Here is an 18,355-nt window from a genome sequence, read left to right as displayed (position 1 = left end):
TGGCGAGGCCTGTAGCTTAACCATATATTTGCAAATGTGTGCAACCAATCCTCTGCTTTTAACAGAAAGTTAGACAGTTGAATTTGGCCTGCTGTTTGGTTGGTAAGTTTAAGCCTGGTTATTACGCATACAACCTTATTTATTTATACCTACTGTTTGCATTTAAACGCATCTCATTTAAAGTCCCAAACCCTTCTCTTTTTCCACAGCCTATAAACTATTGCATTTTGTTAGGACTGTGTTCAAATCTAGTCTACAACTGAGATGAGATCTACCAGCACATAATAGACCAAGTTCTGTTAAACGTGGTATCTCGCGTTTAGCTGCGTTTTTGTTTACAGGCGTTTTTCATTTTTGGCTATTTTGAAGATTTTTATATATACATATATATATATATATATATATATATATATATATATATATATATATATATATATATATATATATATATATATATACATATATACATATACATATATATATATATATATATATATATATATATATATATATATATATATATATATATATACACATACATATGTACATACATACACTTTGGCGCACGGAGACACAGAATCCTGGTCACTATTTCTTGTCGCAATTGCGCCCGTCCGCCCGGATTTTGTCGAGCATGTATATTATATATGTAAATATCTATTTTTTTTTTTTTATAAAAGAAACGCTGCCAAACCTGGCATTTTAAACGTGGCAAAACAGACATTTTAAATGTGGGTTACTTTCAGTCAAGTTAATTCATCCAGGGGAGGTTGTAAAACCTTCCCGTGTACATATGAAGCCTTATTGGGCCAAGTTGTTCCTATATAGTGGAGATAAAAGATCTTGCTGTGGTGTCTAGCCAGAAGTGCCTAGATTGTAGCATTGGTTTTAAAAAAGGCAAATCTGTTAGCAAGTAAAACATTTCATTACATGCACAGTACCTTATGTAAGTAATCCACTTTTTGTGCAATGTTGTGACCTTGATTATGTCCCTATTCTACAAAGTAGTTTATAATCATCTGATTGATCGAAATCCAGCCAGTTCAGCAGAGACCATCTGAATTTCAACCCATGACTTCTCATGAACAAGCTTGCGGGGAAATGTTGCTTTGATCAGCGCTGCAGCACTTATCAGTGTATTCTGACAGCGGGGGGAGTCCTGTTGGAATACAATGACACAGCCGGAAATATTCCGGCATCCATCTAAAATGTGTGGATGAAAGAATTGGTTCTGTTTTTTCATCTATGTATGGCCAGCTTTAAAATGGCACTAAACTCCTGTTTTTAAAAACATTCTATTCAAGTATTTACTCTTAGCTCAAAAAGTATGTTCTATTGCTCTCAGCTTCCTTCAAATCCTTTTTTTTTTTTACTTTTTCTGCTGAGATTAAAGGAACACTAAAGGCAGATTTTTTTTTTAAATAACAAACATGTTATACTTACCTCCGCTGTGCAGTTCATTTTGCACAGAGTGGCCCCGAATCCTGTCTTCTGGGGTCCCTCGGCGGCTGTCTCGGCTCCTCCTCGCAAAAGCTTTCCACATTCATGCAAGCTTCCTCGCATGGTGGAAAGCTTTTGCGAGTGCGCTCCCGTGATACAGCGGCGGGCATAGCCGCCGACTGTATCACTTGGCCCCGGCGCGCCGCGTCATCCGCTGTGATTGACAGCAGTGCCAGCCAATGGCTGCGCTGCTATCGATCCGCCCAGCCAATCAACGGCCAGGCTGGGAACCGAACAAGATGACAAGCAAGCGCCCGGGACTTTCGAGCGGTGAGGTAAGTAAAACGGGGGCTCGGGGGGGGGGGGGGGGGCGGTGCTGTCAGATGTTTTTTTACCTTAATGCATAGGATGCATTAAGGTAAAAAAACGTTTACCTTTACAACCCATTTAACTACCTGTTATAGCGGCGGTCCTCAACCTTTTTTGCACCAGGGACCAGTTTCACAGGGACTGGGGTGGGTTATGGGAGGGGACTTTTATGGAGTCTGTCCTCGGGCCCCCTTTAAAGCACAGGCCCCTTTTATATCCGTGTCGGCTCCCCTTCACGTCACAGCCCCCTTTTACATTGGGCGCCGCTTTACAATGCAGTTCCCTTAACATTAATGTAAAGGGTGACGGCACTGTAGTGTAAAGGGTGACGGCACTGTAGTGTAAAGGGTGACGGCACTGTAGTGTAAAGGGTGACGGCACTGTAGTGTAAAGGGTGACGGCACTGTAGTGTAACACTTCCCCAATTCATTCTCTGCCTCCCCTGCACAGGACTACTAACTTTTGGCAGGGCAGTGGCTGTGATCAGTCAGTGTGTCCTCTCCTGGCTCCCCCAATGATGTCCTCCTATCAGCAGTGCAGGGCAGATAGGATGACTTTGTCAGCCAGGTGGGCAGAGGAGCCAGAAAAGGAGACAGACATGGCCACACAGCAGGAGGTGAGGGCCAACCACGGTCTAATAGCCCTGTGCGAACCGCTGACGCCACTCATCTCCTACTGTGCGAACCAGTGATCAACAGGCCACAGACATGCACATGGTCCCACCCTCTCTTGGACGAGGAACTATGCACTTTGTAGTGTGCATAGAGCAGTATACATGACTGAAGAGCACTACTTGTTCCAAACAAACTGAAGTTGTGGGGGTTCAGAAACTCGTGAAAGACATGGCAAGGAGGCAGAAAAACAAGTAGGAAACCTTCATAAAAAGAGTACAGGGCCATTAAGTAGTGGATGTATAAGGATATTGTTTAGTGTCACATTGATTATTCTCCACATTTGCTTAGAAACCCATAAATAAGGACTGGTAGAACCAGTTGCCTTCAGAAATCGCATTATTGGCTGAATAGAGTCCACTTGGTAATGGTATCGTATGAACGCAAAACAAAAACGCCTATTTTTGGAAGGCCGTAGGATTCTTGTTGTTTTTGGTTCACATGTATTGTGCTGTACATGTTTCAGCTTGATCGGCTTCATCAGTCAACCCACTCTGGCCCAACGCTTCCTTTCTTTTCCTGAAATCTTCACATAGCCGTTTTCATATTTCTATCCTGACTGGTTATTTTTAGAAGATGTTTCACATTACTTATCGGTGCTTTTAGTATTTGCAGGATAGGTGGCTAAAACCAATTAAAAATGATTCTCAGTATATGCATTCTGTCTTGGTTGGCATTTAGTCATGAGATTACTTTTGACCGGCACAATATTCACTAGCTTATACAAATCACAACCTGTTTGTGTGCATTTCTACACATATATACACATATATACACATATATACACATATATACACATATATATATATATATATATATATATATATATATATATATATATATATATAAATGTGTGTATATGTAGAGTTTTAATTTAAAAGAAGTCCATCATGCAAAGAATACAAGAGACACCAGAGATAGATGTTGCTCTTTGCTCCTCTGTTGTATGCTATATTTAGGGAAATTAGTGGAGCTTCTTCCAAATTTTACAATCTTATTCCACAGCCTGGGCACTAGTATGGCACAAAGGGATCTGAGAACAACATATGTTTCTCAAACAGATGTTTTGCTTAGTCACAAATTGTCTTTAACAACCTATGTATTCAAATTTGTCAACACTAGGCATAATTTGTGAGTGGAATTGTTATTTAAATAATCCAGTTATCGTGTTTGCATTGTGTTAGGAGTGCGCTGTGTTTCTGCGTGATTCACATGCAATCCAGGTGCAGTGAGATGGCATGCACTACTTTAAAAAAAGAAAATGCAGCGCACACGGATCACATGGTACTACTGTATCATGTGATCCGGTGCAGGCAAACACTGGGTTTGCATCCTGCGTTTGGGCTGTCAGTTAGCCCTGGCTCGCACTGATGCGATTTCAGATGTGAATCGAACTATACTGAATCGCATGACTAGAGAAATAACATTGGTTCCTATGGAACCTGTTAACATCAATGCAGTGCAGCTGCGATCCAACTTTCCAAGATGGAAAAAGGGTCCAAGAGTCTTGTGTTGCTTTGATGTGATGCAGTGTGATTCTGTGGTCCATAGACTTCAATGGAATCATATCGCTTATCTGTCCTTTTGATCTGATTTTAGTCGTTTTTTCCCCCCCAAAACATAAATCGTAGCTGTAGCCAAATCGTGCCAAAATCGCATCAAGTTGCTCTACAACTGCATTTTAAAATTGCACTGAAAATCGGATCAAAATCGCACTGCATCAGTCACATGCACACTGGTCTTACAAAATGCTGCTTCTACAGGAGTTATGCATTCTGCCTGTAAAAGTAGCTCAAGGTTCTCCTGTGTCCATGCACATTAGGATGTTTTAGAGGCATTTTTTTAAGCTCAGCGTTTTAGAGGCAGGAAAAAAAACAACTTGATTTGCGTTTTATGAGAGGAGTTTTCTGGCAGGGAAAAAAGCCTAAACGTTTTTTAAAGCCCAGTGTGTATGGAGCCTCAGTCTGAACCTAGCCTTAAGGCCCCTTTCACACGGGCGGCTGTTCTGCCGCTGTCAAAAGCATGTTTTGTTATTTTGAAATTTCAAGACTCCAGGCACAGCGATCACTTTTGTACATTGCGATTAGCTGCGTTTACTTGCGGCTGTGTTGGAACACTCTTGCCATTTCTGATGTGCTTGTTTTTCTTTCCTTGTTGCCTCTGCTGAAAATGTGAAATGGCACACTGCGATTACCTGCAGTTGTCCAGATAGCTGCAATAAATCGGTCCTGGATGTAGTCAAATTTCCTAATGGCACAAAACCCCATGTAATGAAACTGTTGCTAAACGCAGTGTATGAATGGGGGTCATAGGAAAGCATTGTCTACGTTTTAGCTGCGGTAGATAACTTGATCTATCCACTGTGAGCTGGCCCTTAGACTAGTTTGTTCTTGGTTACTACGATTGTTATGCCCCTCACTACACATGACTGATGTGTATTCGGGCACACTGATAACTCTTCTCATGCCAATGCATTCCAGTAGGCGCAGAATCCTTATGAACCTTTATTAGTACAAGATAGAGTAAAACTGAAACCGATACAAACAAGTACAATTAGTAAATAATCACACAATTAGAGCATCCCTAACTACCTAGCTAGAGACACAAAGATAAACGTAGCGGAGATGGATCGGTATGGCTAACGTGGGAAAGAACTCAGCAGACATGTGCTTGCTTCCAAGGAGAAAATGGAAAAGAAAGCCTGGAGAAGGAGCAAAGCCTCATGGGATTGAAATATGGAGGCTTGCATGGGTCAAACTAATAAATTATTCTAAATGACTGTATTAAGATAGAACAGGTGCAACTAAACAGAATGTGCACTAGATTGCAGTATTGATTTAATTCAAACAAACTAAAGTCAATGAGGGCATGACAACGATCTTAAAGTGTGATATGACTTATTAACCTAAGACTATGCTCAGCATCAAATTGGAGCATCCACCAGTAATAGCTGATTGCAACTGTGTAGCTTTGTTAATTATTTATCCCAGACTTATAACTGAACTGCAGGGAAGCACTGGCACAGGGAATGGATAAGATGAGTAAAAGTCCTTTTTAATGATCCCACAGGGCAAAAAACAGCATTTTAAACCTGGCAGTGCGGGGGAAGCTCAACTGCAGGGGTAAATTTCTAATTTCCCTGGAGTTTAGTAGTTTTACTTTGCTGCCAGAGAACTCCAGGTATTTGCACCCACTTCCGGGAATAAGTGACTGCGGCAGACACGCCTCTACCCGCAGCCCCCGCTGTCTTCTGGGAAACGCACTGTTCCCAGCAGAGAGCGGGGACCAGTGACGGCGCGGCGCGCCACTCGCGCATGCGCAGTAGGGAAACGGGCAGCGAAGCAGCTATGCTTTACTTCCCGATTCCCTCACCGAGGATGGCGGCAGGTGCAGCCAAGGGACGAGCGTTTGCTCGTCTTCGGCTGACGACATCGTGGGCACCCTGGACAGGTAAGTGTCCCATTTTTTAAAAGTCAGCAGCTGCAGTATTTGTAGCTGCTGGCTTTTAAAAAAAAAAAAGAAAATTGGCTGAACCTCCGCTTTAATGCAAGTGTGTGTGTGTGTGTGTGTGTGTGTGTGTGTGTGTGTGTGTGTGTGTGTGTGTGTGTGTGTGTGTGTGTGTGCGTGTGCGCGCGCTTGCTGTTTTATGCTTGATGCACACTGGAGGTCATAAACGAAGTTTGGGCATTTTTTTTTTTTTTTTTAAAAGCCCATAAACTCCACTCTGTTATCCTGTGTCCACGTTTATCGGCTGTTTTATGAACGCCCTAAAATCGCTTTCTGGAGTCGTTTTTCTGACCACAAAAAACGCCAAACGCTAATAAATGTCAATGCTCAAAAACGTGGCTCACCAGCGTTTTTTAATGCTTTTGATCAATTGAGAAAAAAAAAAAACGCTTTAGTGGAAAAACGCTATTGCAAAAACATTAAAAAAAAACGTTGAAAGACTCGCTGCAAAGCTACTGGCGTTTTTATAACATTATTTTAGCATCCAGTGTTCATGGAGCCTAACTCCCCTAGCTTTAGCCAGAAATGAAATTCTTTGGGGTTGGGCTTTCGACAATTTGGTCACATTTGGATAAAAGGCAATATTTACGTTGCAGGTTTTGGACCTATGGTGGATCTTTACTTGTAGCTAGAACTATGATTTATAGGCCCAAAATATTTAAGGTTTTTGGTTTTTATCCAGATGTGTGGCCAATGTTTTCCACATACATACCAGTCCATGAAGTTCAGCACTGCAAACTTTGCAGCATTGCTTTTCTTGTGCACTGCCATCTTGGAATCGGGAGCAAGCCGACACCTTTCTGATTTTCAGATTCGCCCCCTTCGCTGACATGCCTGAGCTCATACGCAAGATCAGCACTTCCTAAAGCCACCTGTAATATGTAATGTGGATAACCCAGGAGGCTACAAGCAGACAAGGGAGTGTCACTGAAAATAAAGTACTTGATTTTCTTAAGACTTGTGATCATGTAAAGCCAGTGTGTAACAATTGAGAACTTGATTGGTGAAAGGTCTGCTTTAATAAAGATTAGGGAGATTCAAATTGGTGACTTTTCGACTAAAAAGCCTTGAAAGATTTTATTCAGTGTCTATAACCCTTGTTAACCACACATTTGGGGGCTGAGCTCAGAGCAGACTTGTATGGTTAAAAAATATGAAATCTGCCATTGCTTACCTTCCGAAAATCCTAACTGCTTGGAGTTTTGATCCCTACCCCTTCTTTGTTTCTTGCCTCTAAAGGTTTTACCATTCCCACAACCAGAGGGAAATCCACACCTTCTTGCACCCTGAATGCCTTCATATAAGCCCAGAAATTTGCAAGGAATTAACCAAATCATTCATCTCCCATCACAAGGAGATTTTTTATTTATTTTTTGCTTCTGTGTACCTGCATCAGCATTTCCAGGTTTTTGCTGTAGGGCCCTACACTCCAGTCCCTGGCCCTGCAGCCTTTTGTTTGCACTTTTAATGTTCACCAGGGTTCTCACCACTGTAACTTTAGCTGCTTTGTGCTCTTGTCGCAACTCATTGTTTTATACTTGGACAACCTCCTGTTTAGGGAACCGTCGGCGCACAGACTGTCAAGGTGTCTTTGACTGTCCGGATGTTGCAGCAGTTTAGGTGGATCCTGAGCTTTTGGAAACTGTTGCTGGAATGAACTTATCTGGCATATCCGAGTCTAGTCCTAGATTGTCTTGGTCTAAAGTTTGGTCAGTTTCTTTCACAGCAGAAACTTCAGACTTTGATCTAAGATGAAAGCTCTGCAGTCCAGGAGTTGTCCCAACGCTCCACTTTTGCATGAGTCTTGGGTGTAATAGTAGCGTCCTTCAATGCAGCGTTACCATTTGCCCAGTTTCATTCCATACTTCTACAAGGTAACACTTTGTCATCGTGGGAAAAGGCAATCAGGTTCCTTGACAGACTGATTTGATTGACACTGAGGACCAGGTTGTACCTGTCTTGGTGGCTCAGAAATCCAGCTCTGGAAAATAAAAATTCTATTAATCTTTTGAAGGATCCTTCTGATGGATTCCAGCCTGCCAGTCTTGTTTCCCAATCAATATCCTCCACCTTTGTAACATCTGGCTGTCTTCTCATGCATTAAACGATCTGCACCCAGTAGAACAAACATCACTGCAGTGCTGCAAATCAAACATCTGGGAAGAACCAGATATGGTGTTTTTGCTGTGTCTTTTTGCCTATAGATTACTTATCTAGTAAAAAAATTTTTTTTCAAAAAAGCATTTTCACATTCTTAGGAAAAAAATTGCTTTACTTTAGTACAGTATAATAGGTTATTAATCTGTAGCTAAACAGTAATAATTGCTTTGATCCATAAAGGGGTAAACGGGGGAGAAGGAGCTGAAGTAACGAATTTAATAAATACAATTTATATAATACCCCTATATTTATACATGACGTTGTTGTGCCTTTTAGTTCATAACTGGACAGAAGAGGAGACGTTGCGGTGGTTGCACGAGTTTGTAGAGCTCCCGCAGTATGAGAAGACGTTCCGTGAAAACTCGGTCAAAGGAACAACTCTGCCAAGGTGTGTTTTTATTTTATTTATAAAATGGTCATGCTAACCTCTGACATCCCATCAAATTTGAGATTCCAAACATGCTCTGTTCTGGAAACAACTGTTTTGGTGCAAAAAAAAAGTTGCATTTACAAAAGCAAACTCACTGTATTTGTCAAAGTACATAAATACAGTGAAACAATAATGAAACATATTTTACACAATTCCTAAGAGCCGGTGCACACTGGGGCGACTCGTCAGGCGGCTCAGCCACCTGACGAGTCGCGTCCCATTCTATGCACTAGAACCTTTCTAATAGGAGCGAGGCAAGTCGCTCCGACTTAGAAAAAGGTTCTTGTACGACTTTGGGGGCGGCTCGGGGCATTGACTTCTATACAGAAGTCATTCTGCTAATCGCCTCTGAAGTCGTCTTCAGGACGACTTGCAGAGTCGCCCCCAAAGTCGTGCCGCCGCAGTGTGAACCGGCTCTTAGTCACCAGTTGGATCCTTGTTCTCCTGTGTGTGGATTTTGATTGTGGATTTTCACAGGAAATAAAATTTACAAACATTTGTTTATTTGGAAACAAAACCTAATCTAATACCCAGTTAGCTTGTCTCCCAAAAAAAAGATCCAGAGCTTCTTTTAGGCGGCGTGATTTGTCATTTTAGCAGAGCGTTTTGAAATCGCAGGCAGAATTGCAGCAATTCTGCCCCCAATTCAGATATCCCAGGTGTGAAGGCCACCTTAAGTTCTAGAATTTTCCAGGGTATTAGGAGTGATTAAAGACATGCCTAGGATCAGCCTGGTGAAGCAATAACGGGCAAAAAATCCAACTCAACCAATCGGTTATTTCTGTGTGAACAATCGGACAAGAGTCGCTTTTATTCGTGAGCATTTTTATGTATATATGTTGGTTTATTATCTACTTTTTTGTATTAAACATTAATGTATTTTCTCTTCTATTCTCACATACAGAATAGCTGTTAATGAACCTTTGTTTATGATATCACATCTGAAAATCGCTGATCGAAGCCACAGGCAAAAACTCCATCTTAAAGCATTGGATGTGGTGCTGTTTGGACCTTTGACAAGTTAGTAAATTAACAATGGCTCTATATTGTAAAAGAATATGGTTTCTGATTCTATGTATGATGTATTTGTCAAACATGATCTTTGCAGGGCCACCTCATAATTGGGTGAAAGATTTTGTGCTGACTATATCTATTGTTATTGGTGTTGGAGGATGCTGGTTCGCATACACTCAGAGTAAGACATCCAAGGAACATATAGCACAGATGATGAAAGATTTGGAGGGGCTTCAGAAAGCGGAAACAAGCCTCCTTGAGCTACAGGAAAGGTAGGATACCAGAATTTTACACCACTGGATCTTATTTAAATGTATAGTGCAATATCAAAACTCTGACATAAATGTAATGTCTGTACTAAATGGACTTTGAATTTAGATCATTTTTAAATACAATTTTTACTCTTTTCTCTCTCCCCAATGTAAATGTAACAACTTTGAGTAATGCATAAAATCTAATTTTTTTTTTTTTTCAATTTTTTTTTTAAGGCTTGAAAAAGCCCAGGAGGAGAACAGAACTGTTGCTGTAGAAAAACAAAACCTTGAACGTAAATTAATGGATGAAATTAGTGATGCGAAACGAGAAGCTCAAAGATTGAGAGAACTGCGCGAAGGTGCAGAATGTGAACTTAGCCGGCTGAAATATGCAGAAGAGGAGCTCGTTCAGGTAAAGTCACATAATGCTAAAGATTACCTGCATCTTTGAACATTTCTGTTTACTCCAAACAAGAAAATGAGTGTCCTGAATAAAAATGGTTTTAGAATGAGTAGCTTTTATAGCAAGTGACTAAAGAGCACTTAGATAAGACCCAAGATATGACAGCAGCGAATACTCGGTGTGTTATATATATTTTGCATGATGTCGGTAAACAAAAAAGTTTGCTTCTGAGAAAATTTAATTGCATGAAAACCCTGAAAATTAACCTTTCTTATTTGCAACCTGCTGTATGCTACCTTCACAGGGATGCATTTCTTTCCTCACCCGCTGTCTGTGTGAGGAAAGGAGAGCCGATAATGCCAAGTCTGACAGGGCACAGTGAGTAAAACAAAATTCTCCTGTTCTCTGGTGTTTTTCCAAACCCGGGTAGTGTAGTTTAGTCTTAAGGCAAGGTCTAGAGTCTTGCAACCCTCCTCAGAACAATGGGGGTTCATATGGCTGGAGAAAGAAATAAAAAAGGAGGGCGCACCGACCTAGTGCGTTACCACTTAAAAGTTTTATTAAAAATAGAATAAAAGAAATGATCCTACTCACAAAAGGAGCTTAGATAAGCGCTTTTCAGACAGTTAAGCTGGATCTCATGGCACCTGCCAGCAAGACTTGATGACAAGGAGGATCAAATGATGCCTCAAACGTCTGGACGGCTGACGCGTTTGGGGTAAGGACTCTGAGTTTTTGTTTCCATCTATTATCGCCCACGGTCTCTTCCAACCCCCCACCCCTATACCCGGGGAGTTAATGTTGTAGCTGGCTTTGTCCATTGGAGGGTGCATATAGTTACACTACTGGCTAGTAGGGGGTGGCACCATGGTGTCCCCACCTTGGCCACCATGGTTTGTCCACTGGCTACCTCTCGGAGTGGGAACAGAGTCCCATCCCCATGGGTGGGTGAAGCCATGTTTGAGGGGTGGGGCTTGCTGATTGATGGTCACCTGGGCTGGGGCCTCTTTGCATGCGTGTACATATATATTCGAGGGCACACAGAGAGCTACCTCGGATCACCTAGGCTCTGAAGAAAGGGGTACGCCCCAGAAACGTGTCAGCCGTCCAGACGTTTGAGGTATCATTTGATCCTCCTTGTCATCAAGTCTTGCTGGCAGGTGCCGTGAGATCCAGCTTAACTGTCTGAAAAGCGCTTACCTAAGCTCCTTTTGTGAGTAGGATCATTGCTTTTATTCAATTTTTAATAAAACTTTTAAGTGGTAATGCACTGGGTCGGTGCGCCCTCCTTTTTCTTTCTTTCTCAGGGCACAGTGCCCACACTGATCACCAGTGCCCTTATTATTGGTGCAGCCTCATCAGTGCAGAATAAAAATGACTTATTTGCAAAAGTTTATAACTAAAACATTTTTTAAAATGTTCAGTCTTTTTTTCGTTTATTTAGCAAGAAATAAAAAACCCAGTGGTGATCAAATATCACCAAAAGAAGAAAGCTCTATCTGTCTCAAAATAATGATAAAAATGTATTTTGCGTACAGTGTTGCTCGACCGCAAATGTCATTCAAAATGTGACTGTGCTGAAAGCTAAGAATTGGCCTGGGCAGGAAGGGGGTGTGAAAGTACCCAGTATTGTAAGTGGTTAAAACAAGTACTGCTAAAGTACTCTTGTTTGCTAACCGCTTTATTTTTTGTTGGTTTCCTGGACATCCAAGAACACATGCTTGTGAGGCAGGAATGAACTTTGATTTGCTGCTACAGAAGTCCAAAACGTGGAGGTTACATAATATAGACTCCAAGGGAATTTTTGAGCTGACATTACAGACAGCTCAGTGTTGGTGAACTTTTAACCATTGGCTGCATAACATTAGAAGGTCCTTTTTTTTTATTTTACATTTTTGCTTGGAGTTGTTCTTTGAAGCATATTTTTTTTTGTATTTTACAGGTTCGGATGGCTCTGAAGAAAGCAGAGAAAGAATTTGAGCTCAGAGGTAACTGGTCTGTCCCTGAGGCTCTGCAGAAATGGCTGCAGTTAACACATGAGGTGGAGGTCCAGTACTACAACATCAAGAAACAGAATGCTGAAATGCATCTCGCCATTGCTAAAGAGGAGGTAGCTGAATGCTAATCTTTGATTCTCACCCTAAGGCTCCATGCACACTGGACATTAAAATAACATTATAAAAATGGCAGTAGCTTTGCAGCGAGTCTTTAAAACGTTTAACATTTTTGCAAAATCGTTTTTTAGCAGTTTTCTGCATTAGCGGTTTTTAGCTTTTCTCTAAAGTTTTTTATCCATTGAAAAAAAAAAAAACACTGGTTAGCCACGTTTTTTGAGCGTTTATTGACACTTATCAGCGTTTATGCACGTTTAGTGTTTTTAAGCGTTTTTTTTGTGGTCAGAAAAACTGCTCCTAAATGCGCTTTTAGGGCGTTCAGACAACAGCCCATAAACTCTACTGCTGATAAACGTCCAAAAACTTCCATGCGTGCATGGACACATAGAATAACATAGAGGGGTGCTTAAGGGCTGTTAAAAAAAAAATGCCCACACTCCCAGAAACGGCCGTTTATGAGCTCCAGTGTGCATTGTAAGTCATTGTAAATTTGCTGACTTGGTTTTATGGGAAACTCTGGACTTACTACTGGTGCAGAGATGTTTCATTGTGAAATTGGAAGGACCGGTAACCTAAAATAAGTCTCTTCTAGGTAATCCCTACATTAACTCTTATGCAGAAATACCTGTACGTTTTAAAAACTAATAAAAACACATATTTAACGCAGGCATGTATTACGATTGTTGGCATAAGCCAGCTGAAATCTATCTTAACTAGTTTGAATCTTGGCACTACAAACTAATTGGGCTCAAACACATCACCCTTTTGAGATGTTGCTTTATATAGTTCTTGTTGCGTCACTAGCACATGCACAATTCAAAGCCTGTTGCTGGCATCCTGGCTATGTGGAGATCTGCAGAGCACCTTACTCTGACAAATACTCGCAGCCCACCAAGTGACTAATGCATATGTCCCAACTTTTTGAGACGAGAACAAGGGACTCCTATGACCAAAAGTATGTATGCATAGGACATGCTCCCTAAAGGAGAATTATAAAAGCTTAAACCCACAAGTTTTTTTTACCACTACTATTCCTTTATATTGGGTTTTAAAATTTGCAAATGCATCCATTTAGATATTGGATGAAAGGTGCAACTATATAGATCAGACCAAAATGAGGAGGAAAGAGGGACAATCCCTCAAAATCAGGAACAGTTGGGAGCTATGCTAATGGCACCAATGCAACAGTGAATTGAAAGCAAGGCCTGATTTCATTGTTCTGTACATAGGAGGTAGGTGCCAGGACAAATCCAAGATTGCGCTGACTTTGAGGCATAGAGGGTGGCGTGATCTAAAGCACTGTGTGATAAGCATTTTAATCTTGATGCACTCAACATTTTACTTTGGGCTTTTGAGTTTATTTGCTGGTGGATGGTTTAGTTTTGTTCTAGTTTAAGAACCAAAGCCTGAGTGGAAAAGCCATTCCCTTGCCAGCATGTTGCAGGGAAATCATACCTGTAGATTTACAGTCGGCAAAGCTTATGCTCTCTGGAGATTGAGGAGTGTGGAGAATAGGGTGCTCTGGATAACGAGGAGACTTTAACAAACAGTACATGACTGACTCTTGAAATGTGATTAATGCACTGCAGCATCACTTCAGAAGAGTGAAGCACACTTTGATGACACGGAAGGGTTAAAAACACGAACCAGATAGTGGGAAAACAAATGTATCACAGCGGTGCTGTCAGGGCCAGCATGGAATACATGCAACCAGAAGTGATGTCAGAGGGGGCGGGACATATTTTGGAGCATGCCCAGTCACTCCTTAAAACCAAACGTTTTGGTTTGAAAGAGGAGCGACTGGGCATGCTCTGAAACATGCCCCGCCCACTCTGACCTCACTTCTGCCTGCCTATATTCCATGCTGGCCCTGACAGCATGGCTCTCCATCTTGGATCGGAGACAGTGTTTCTCACCGCTGGTTCGCTGGAACTTCCACCTGTAGCTGTCTTTACACCTAGGAGGCATCCCGCTGGACATTATGGACTCATTGATATGCCTGTTTTTCACTTCCATCTTGTAAGTGTTTTTAACCCTTCCTTGTCTAAGTGTTTTTTGCTACTGCACCTAGAAGCACCTTCTTCTCTGCTTTGTTTCTCTGGAGATTGAAGAGCTCTTGCTCTAACTCAGGGGAGTGTCCGACATCTGCAGGAAGATCACTGCTTCCACATAGAGATCAAGGGCTCTGCAGCTTGCTGGCAGGGGACAGGCTATATACTCAAGTTGTTGGCTGATATCTAAAGAAAACAAATTGTAATTTGCACACCGTCTGTTTTGATGCACCTGGAGTGTATTTAGCCAATTTAAACTAAAACCTAATTCGGCTTTAATGACCGCATGGCTATAACACTGTTTTGTCTTCCCGCTTTCTTTGGAAACCTACCAAGATGTATACTTGCCTATCCTTCCACGATCAAGCAAAGATAAATATTATGTAATTGATACCAAAAATTTTAACAGAATAATTTGAGAATCGTTTTGCAGAAGTTGAAATTCTTTAGCTGTAACCTAATTGGTGTTTTCAGATGATGTGGATTAGCAGAGCCATCATCGTTCATATGTTTTTATTCTAGGCAGAAAAAATAAAGAAGAAGAGAAGCACAGTCTTTGGAACGTTGCATGTTGCACACAGCTCATCCCTGGATGAAGTGGACCATAAAATTCTTGAAGCAAAGTAAGTGCAGGCCATTCCATGGGCACACAAGTATTTGTGCTGGGTGTTATTTGCTCTCCCTGTCTCAGCAACTTAAAGTAGAAAAGCTTTTTCTCCCTAAAACAGATGCATTGTGCATGTAAATGAAACACAACCGCACTGTCAGATGGTGTGTAATGTACCTACTTTAGCTGTATACAGTAGGTTTCTGTGTTTGTGATGTTACTCTCTCTCTCATGGCAGAATTTCAAAGTTCTGACTTCCTGTTTCCTTCTTTTTCTAGCCCTGATACAAAATCTCCCATGATTCTTTGAGCCTCTGTAGCTTCAAGGCATGCTATGGGAATCACTTGTACCAGTTCTGGGCCTTCATGTGGTTGGTGAAAGATATAAATGTCATGCCTCCTCCGGTGTCATTTTGGTCTTGCAGCATCCAAAGAATTATTGCTTACTGCAAGACTACAGAGCAAGGCCTATGAGGTTTTTATGAAGGTGTTTCCTTCATATGTAAAACGAATCACTTCACAGAGAGCAGGAATCTGGAAGGGTGAGATCTGAGGGGTGGGACTCTCCCTGTTCACACTGGTCGGCATATTTAACTGGATTGAATTCTAATTGTAAACCATTCAATCCTGCCCAGAGCTGTGAAGGAAGTTACATAATTCTGAAAGACAACTAAGGGGAGTGTTATAGACTCTAGCTGCTACAGGAAGTGGCAGCAGGATATACAGTGTCATATGGTACAAAGTCACAACTAAATCCAGTATATCGGGGGATCTGCAGACAATAGAGAAACATGGTACAGAGGTATGCTGGGATTGATCATTCCCTTCAGTTCTAGTGAAAAAGTTGGAATTCGGCTTTAACCCCTTACAGACCAGACAATTTTTTTCCCCCTTAATGACCAGGCCACTGCCATTGCAATACGGCACTGCATCATTTTAACTGACAATTGCGTGGCTGTGCGACGTACCCAATTTTTCCCCACAAATTGTTTTCTTTTAGTGGTATTCACCTCCTGCTGTTTTTATTTTTTGCGCTATAAAAAAAAAGCGTTTTTTTTTTTTTTTTTTTTTTGCTATAATTAATAAATATCCCAAATTTTATGTATGTAGAATATAGTTTAGGCCAATATGTATTCTTCTACATAGTTTTGGTAAATGCTTTTTACTAGTAATGGCAGCGATTTTTAGTGGGACTGTGACATTACGGTGGACAGATTGGACACTTGACACTTTTTTAAATATATTTCTTTTTATTCAAAGGTTTTCCAAAATTATAACATAATACATAAACAGTGTATTCAATATCAGAAAGGGAAATAGTCCCAAATTACAGTACCTCTAGCACACTTCAAGTCATCTGGTCCAGCTAGGCAACATAAATACATTCCTTAATTCTAACCCACTGTCTATCTAGTTACCACGTCCTAGATTAGGAACTATATTGCCCTTTAGCTATTGGGCTAGAAAAACGAAGAGGAAGAAAAGAGAAAAAAAAAGAAAAACCAAACGCCACAATTTATCAATTTACCCATTTTACCTAATTTCATCCAACAACTCTTAATTAAGCTCTGTCTGCTCCTTAATATAACTTTCCTTCTCCCTCCATTTCTTATTTATCCCTTTGTTTAAATATCCCACTACTTCCTATTCAACTCCTTTACCTTTTACCCCCCTTTCTCGCCCCCCCCCAAAACAATCCACCGAAAAGAAAAAAAACAGTTCCCTCCTCACTCCTCCCTCCACCCCCCCCCTCAGAAGGCACCCGGCCCTCCCCTTACCCATATATGCCAACTGACTTATTCCCTATTTTCACTCCCCAGTAATCTCTTCCCTTCTTCTGAGTATACAAATACATTCCATGCTCCCCAGGTTAAATTATATTGTTCTTTTCTATCTTGGGCAGATAGCACCAAATCTTCTATGGCCCCTTACGTTTCTAACCCTATTCAGCCACTCTACAATCGTGGGTGGCCTAGGGTTTTTCCAATTCCGGGCTATGCCCACCTTGGCCTCATCAATCAAGTGACAAATAATAAAATTTGTATGTCTTTATTGGGATCTGTGATAGATGTAGTAAACAGAAAGCGGGGTCATCTAATATTTGATGGGATGTACATTTTTGAGAGATCCTTTGTACTTCTAACCAATACTTCCTAATCCTAGGGCAAGTCCAAAATATATGTAACAAAGTTGCCTTATTCCTCTTACATCTCCAACACAAATCTGAACTTCCAGGGAAAAACCTACCTAATTTTTCTGGTATATAATACCACCTATTTAAAAGTTTATAGTTTAATTCCTGTGTTCTGGTACAGGTTGATGTCTTCATAGAGAGGTAAATTATCTTTTGTTCTTGACACTTTTTTGGGACCATTGACATTGATACATCGATCAGAGCTATAAAAATGCGCTGATTACTGTGTAAATGTCACTGGCAGGGGAAGGGGTTAACACTAGGTGGGCAGCAATCAAGGGGTTAAATGTGTTCCCTGGGAGGTCTTTATAACTGGGGGGAGGGGGCTGACTGGAGGAGGAGATCGCTGTTCCTAATCACTAGGTACAGCAGATCTCGCCTCCCCCTATCAGAATGGGGATTTGTCTGTTTACGTTGATCCCCGTTCTGGCTCTCCTTCCTGCGATCGCAGGGGCGGACACCGTGGTCACTGGCCACGTGCATCGGGTCCCCGTGTGTGCTATGGCTCTTAAAGAAGCCGAAATGCAGCGATTTGCAGAAACGAGACACCTGCCGCCTTATAACAAAGCCGACTGGTCGGCAAGTGGTTAAAGACAAAAATGTTAGTGATCAGTGATACACCTCGCTGTAAAAACATTCCCTGTGACCCTTCTCTCCAACCACCCTACTCCTTACAAGTGTATCGGATGACACTAGCATTCAACAAATATATATAAATTGCATTGCATGGGATTGTTTTTGTACTGTCCTTATTTATAAGGGAAACATGACTGTTCTAGTCAGCTTAGACCTCATGTTATCAATTTTATTCCACAGAAAAGCATTGTCTGAATTAACTACATGCCTACGAGAGCGACTTTACCGATGGCAGCAGATTGAGAAGATTTGTAGCTTCCAAATAGTCCACAATTCTGGTGTTGCAAACCTAACTTCCACCCTGTACTCCGAACATAGCTGGGTGGTTATGCCCAGAGTCTCAATCCCTCCTTATCCAATTGCCGGAGGAGTGGATGACTTGGATGAAGATACACCTCCAATCATTTCCCAGTTTCATGGTATGTATATCTCTGCAACTTTCAGCAAAGTTATTTTTGAATTGTAGCACATCATGCAAAAAAATTAAAATTGACACACATTGGCAT

The 18,355-nt window shown here is 41.3% G+C and overlaps 1 protein-coding gene across 1 annotated transcript in view; it reads left to right on the top strand.

The window, feature by feature from the left end:
• The window catches only part of STIM2 (stromal interaction molecule 2), a 116,778-nt gene that overhangs the window by 90,482 nt on the left and 7,941 nt on the right, over positions 1 to 18,355 (top strand). The window contains exons 4-10 of the mRNA XM_040335155.1: positions 8,424 to 8,535; positions 9,482 to 9,597; positions 9,686 to 9,863; positions 10,080 to 10,257; positions 12,191 to 12,358; positions 14,936 to 15,036; positions 18,030 to 18,268. Of these exons, the coding sequence (XP_040191089.1) occupies positions 8,424 to 8,535; positions 9,482 to 9,597; positions 9,686 to 9,863; positions 10,080 to 10,257; positions 12,191 to 12,358; positions 14,936 to 15,036; positions 18,030 to 18,268 (1,092 nt within the window). The remainder of the gene's footprint in view (positions 1 to 8,423; positions 8,536 to 9,481; positions 9,598 to 9,685; positions 9,864 to 10,079; positions 10,258 to 12,190; positions 12,359 to 14,935; positions 15,037 to 18,029; positions 18,269 to 18,355) is intronic.

The sequence above is a fragment of the Rana temporaria genome, chromosome 1 (assembly GCF_905171775.1).
Source record: "Rana temporaria chromosome 1, aRanTem1.1, whole genome shotgun sequence".
NCBI lineage: Eukaryota > Metazoa > Chordata > Amphibia > Anura > Ranidae > Rana > Rana temporaria.
The sequence above is the reverse complement of the archived record's forward strand: the minus strand, read 5'-3'. Positions and strand labels throughout refer to the sequence as shown.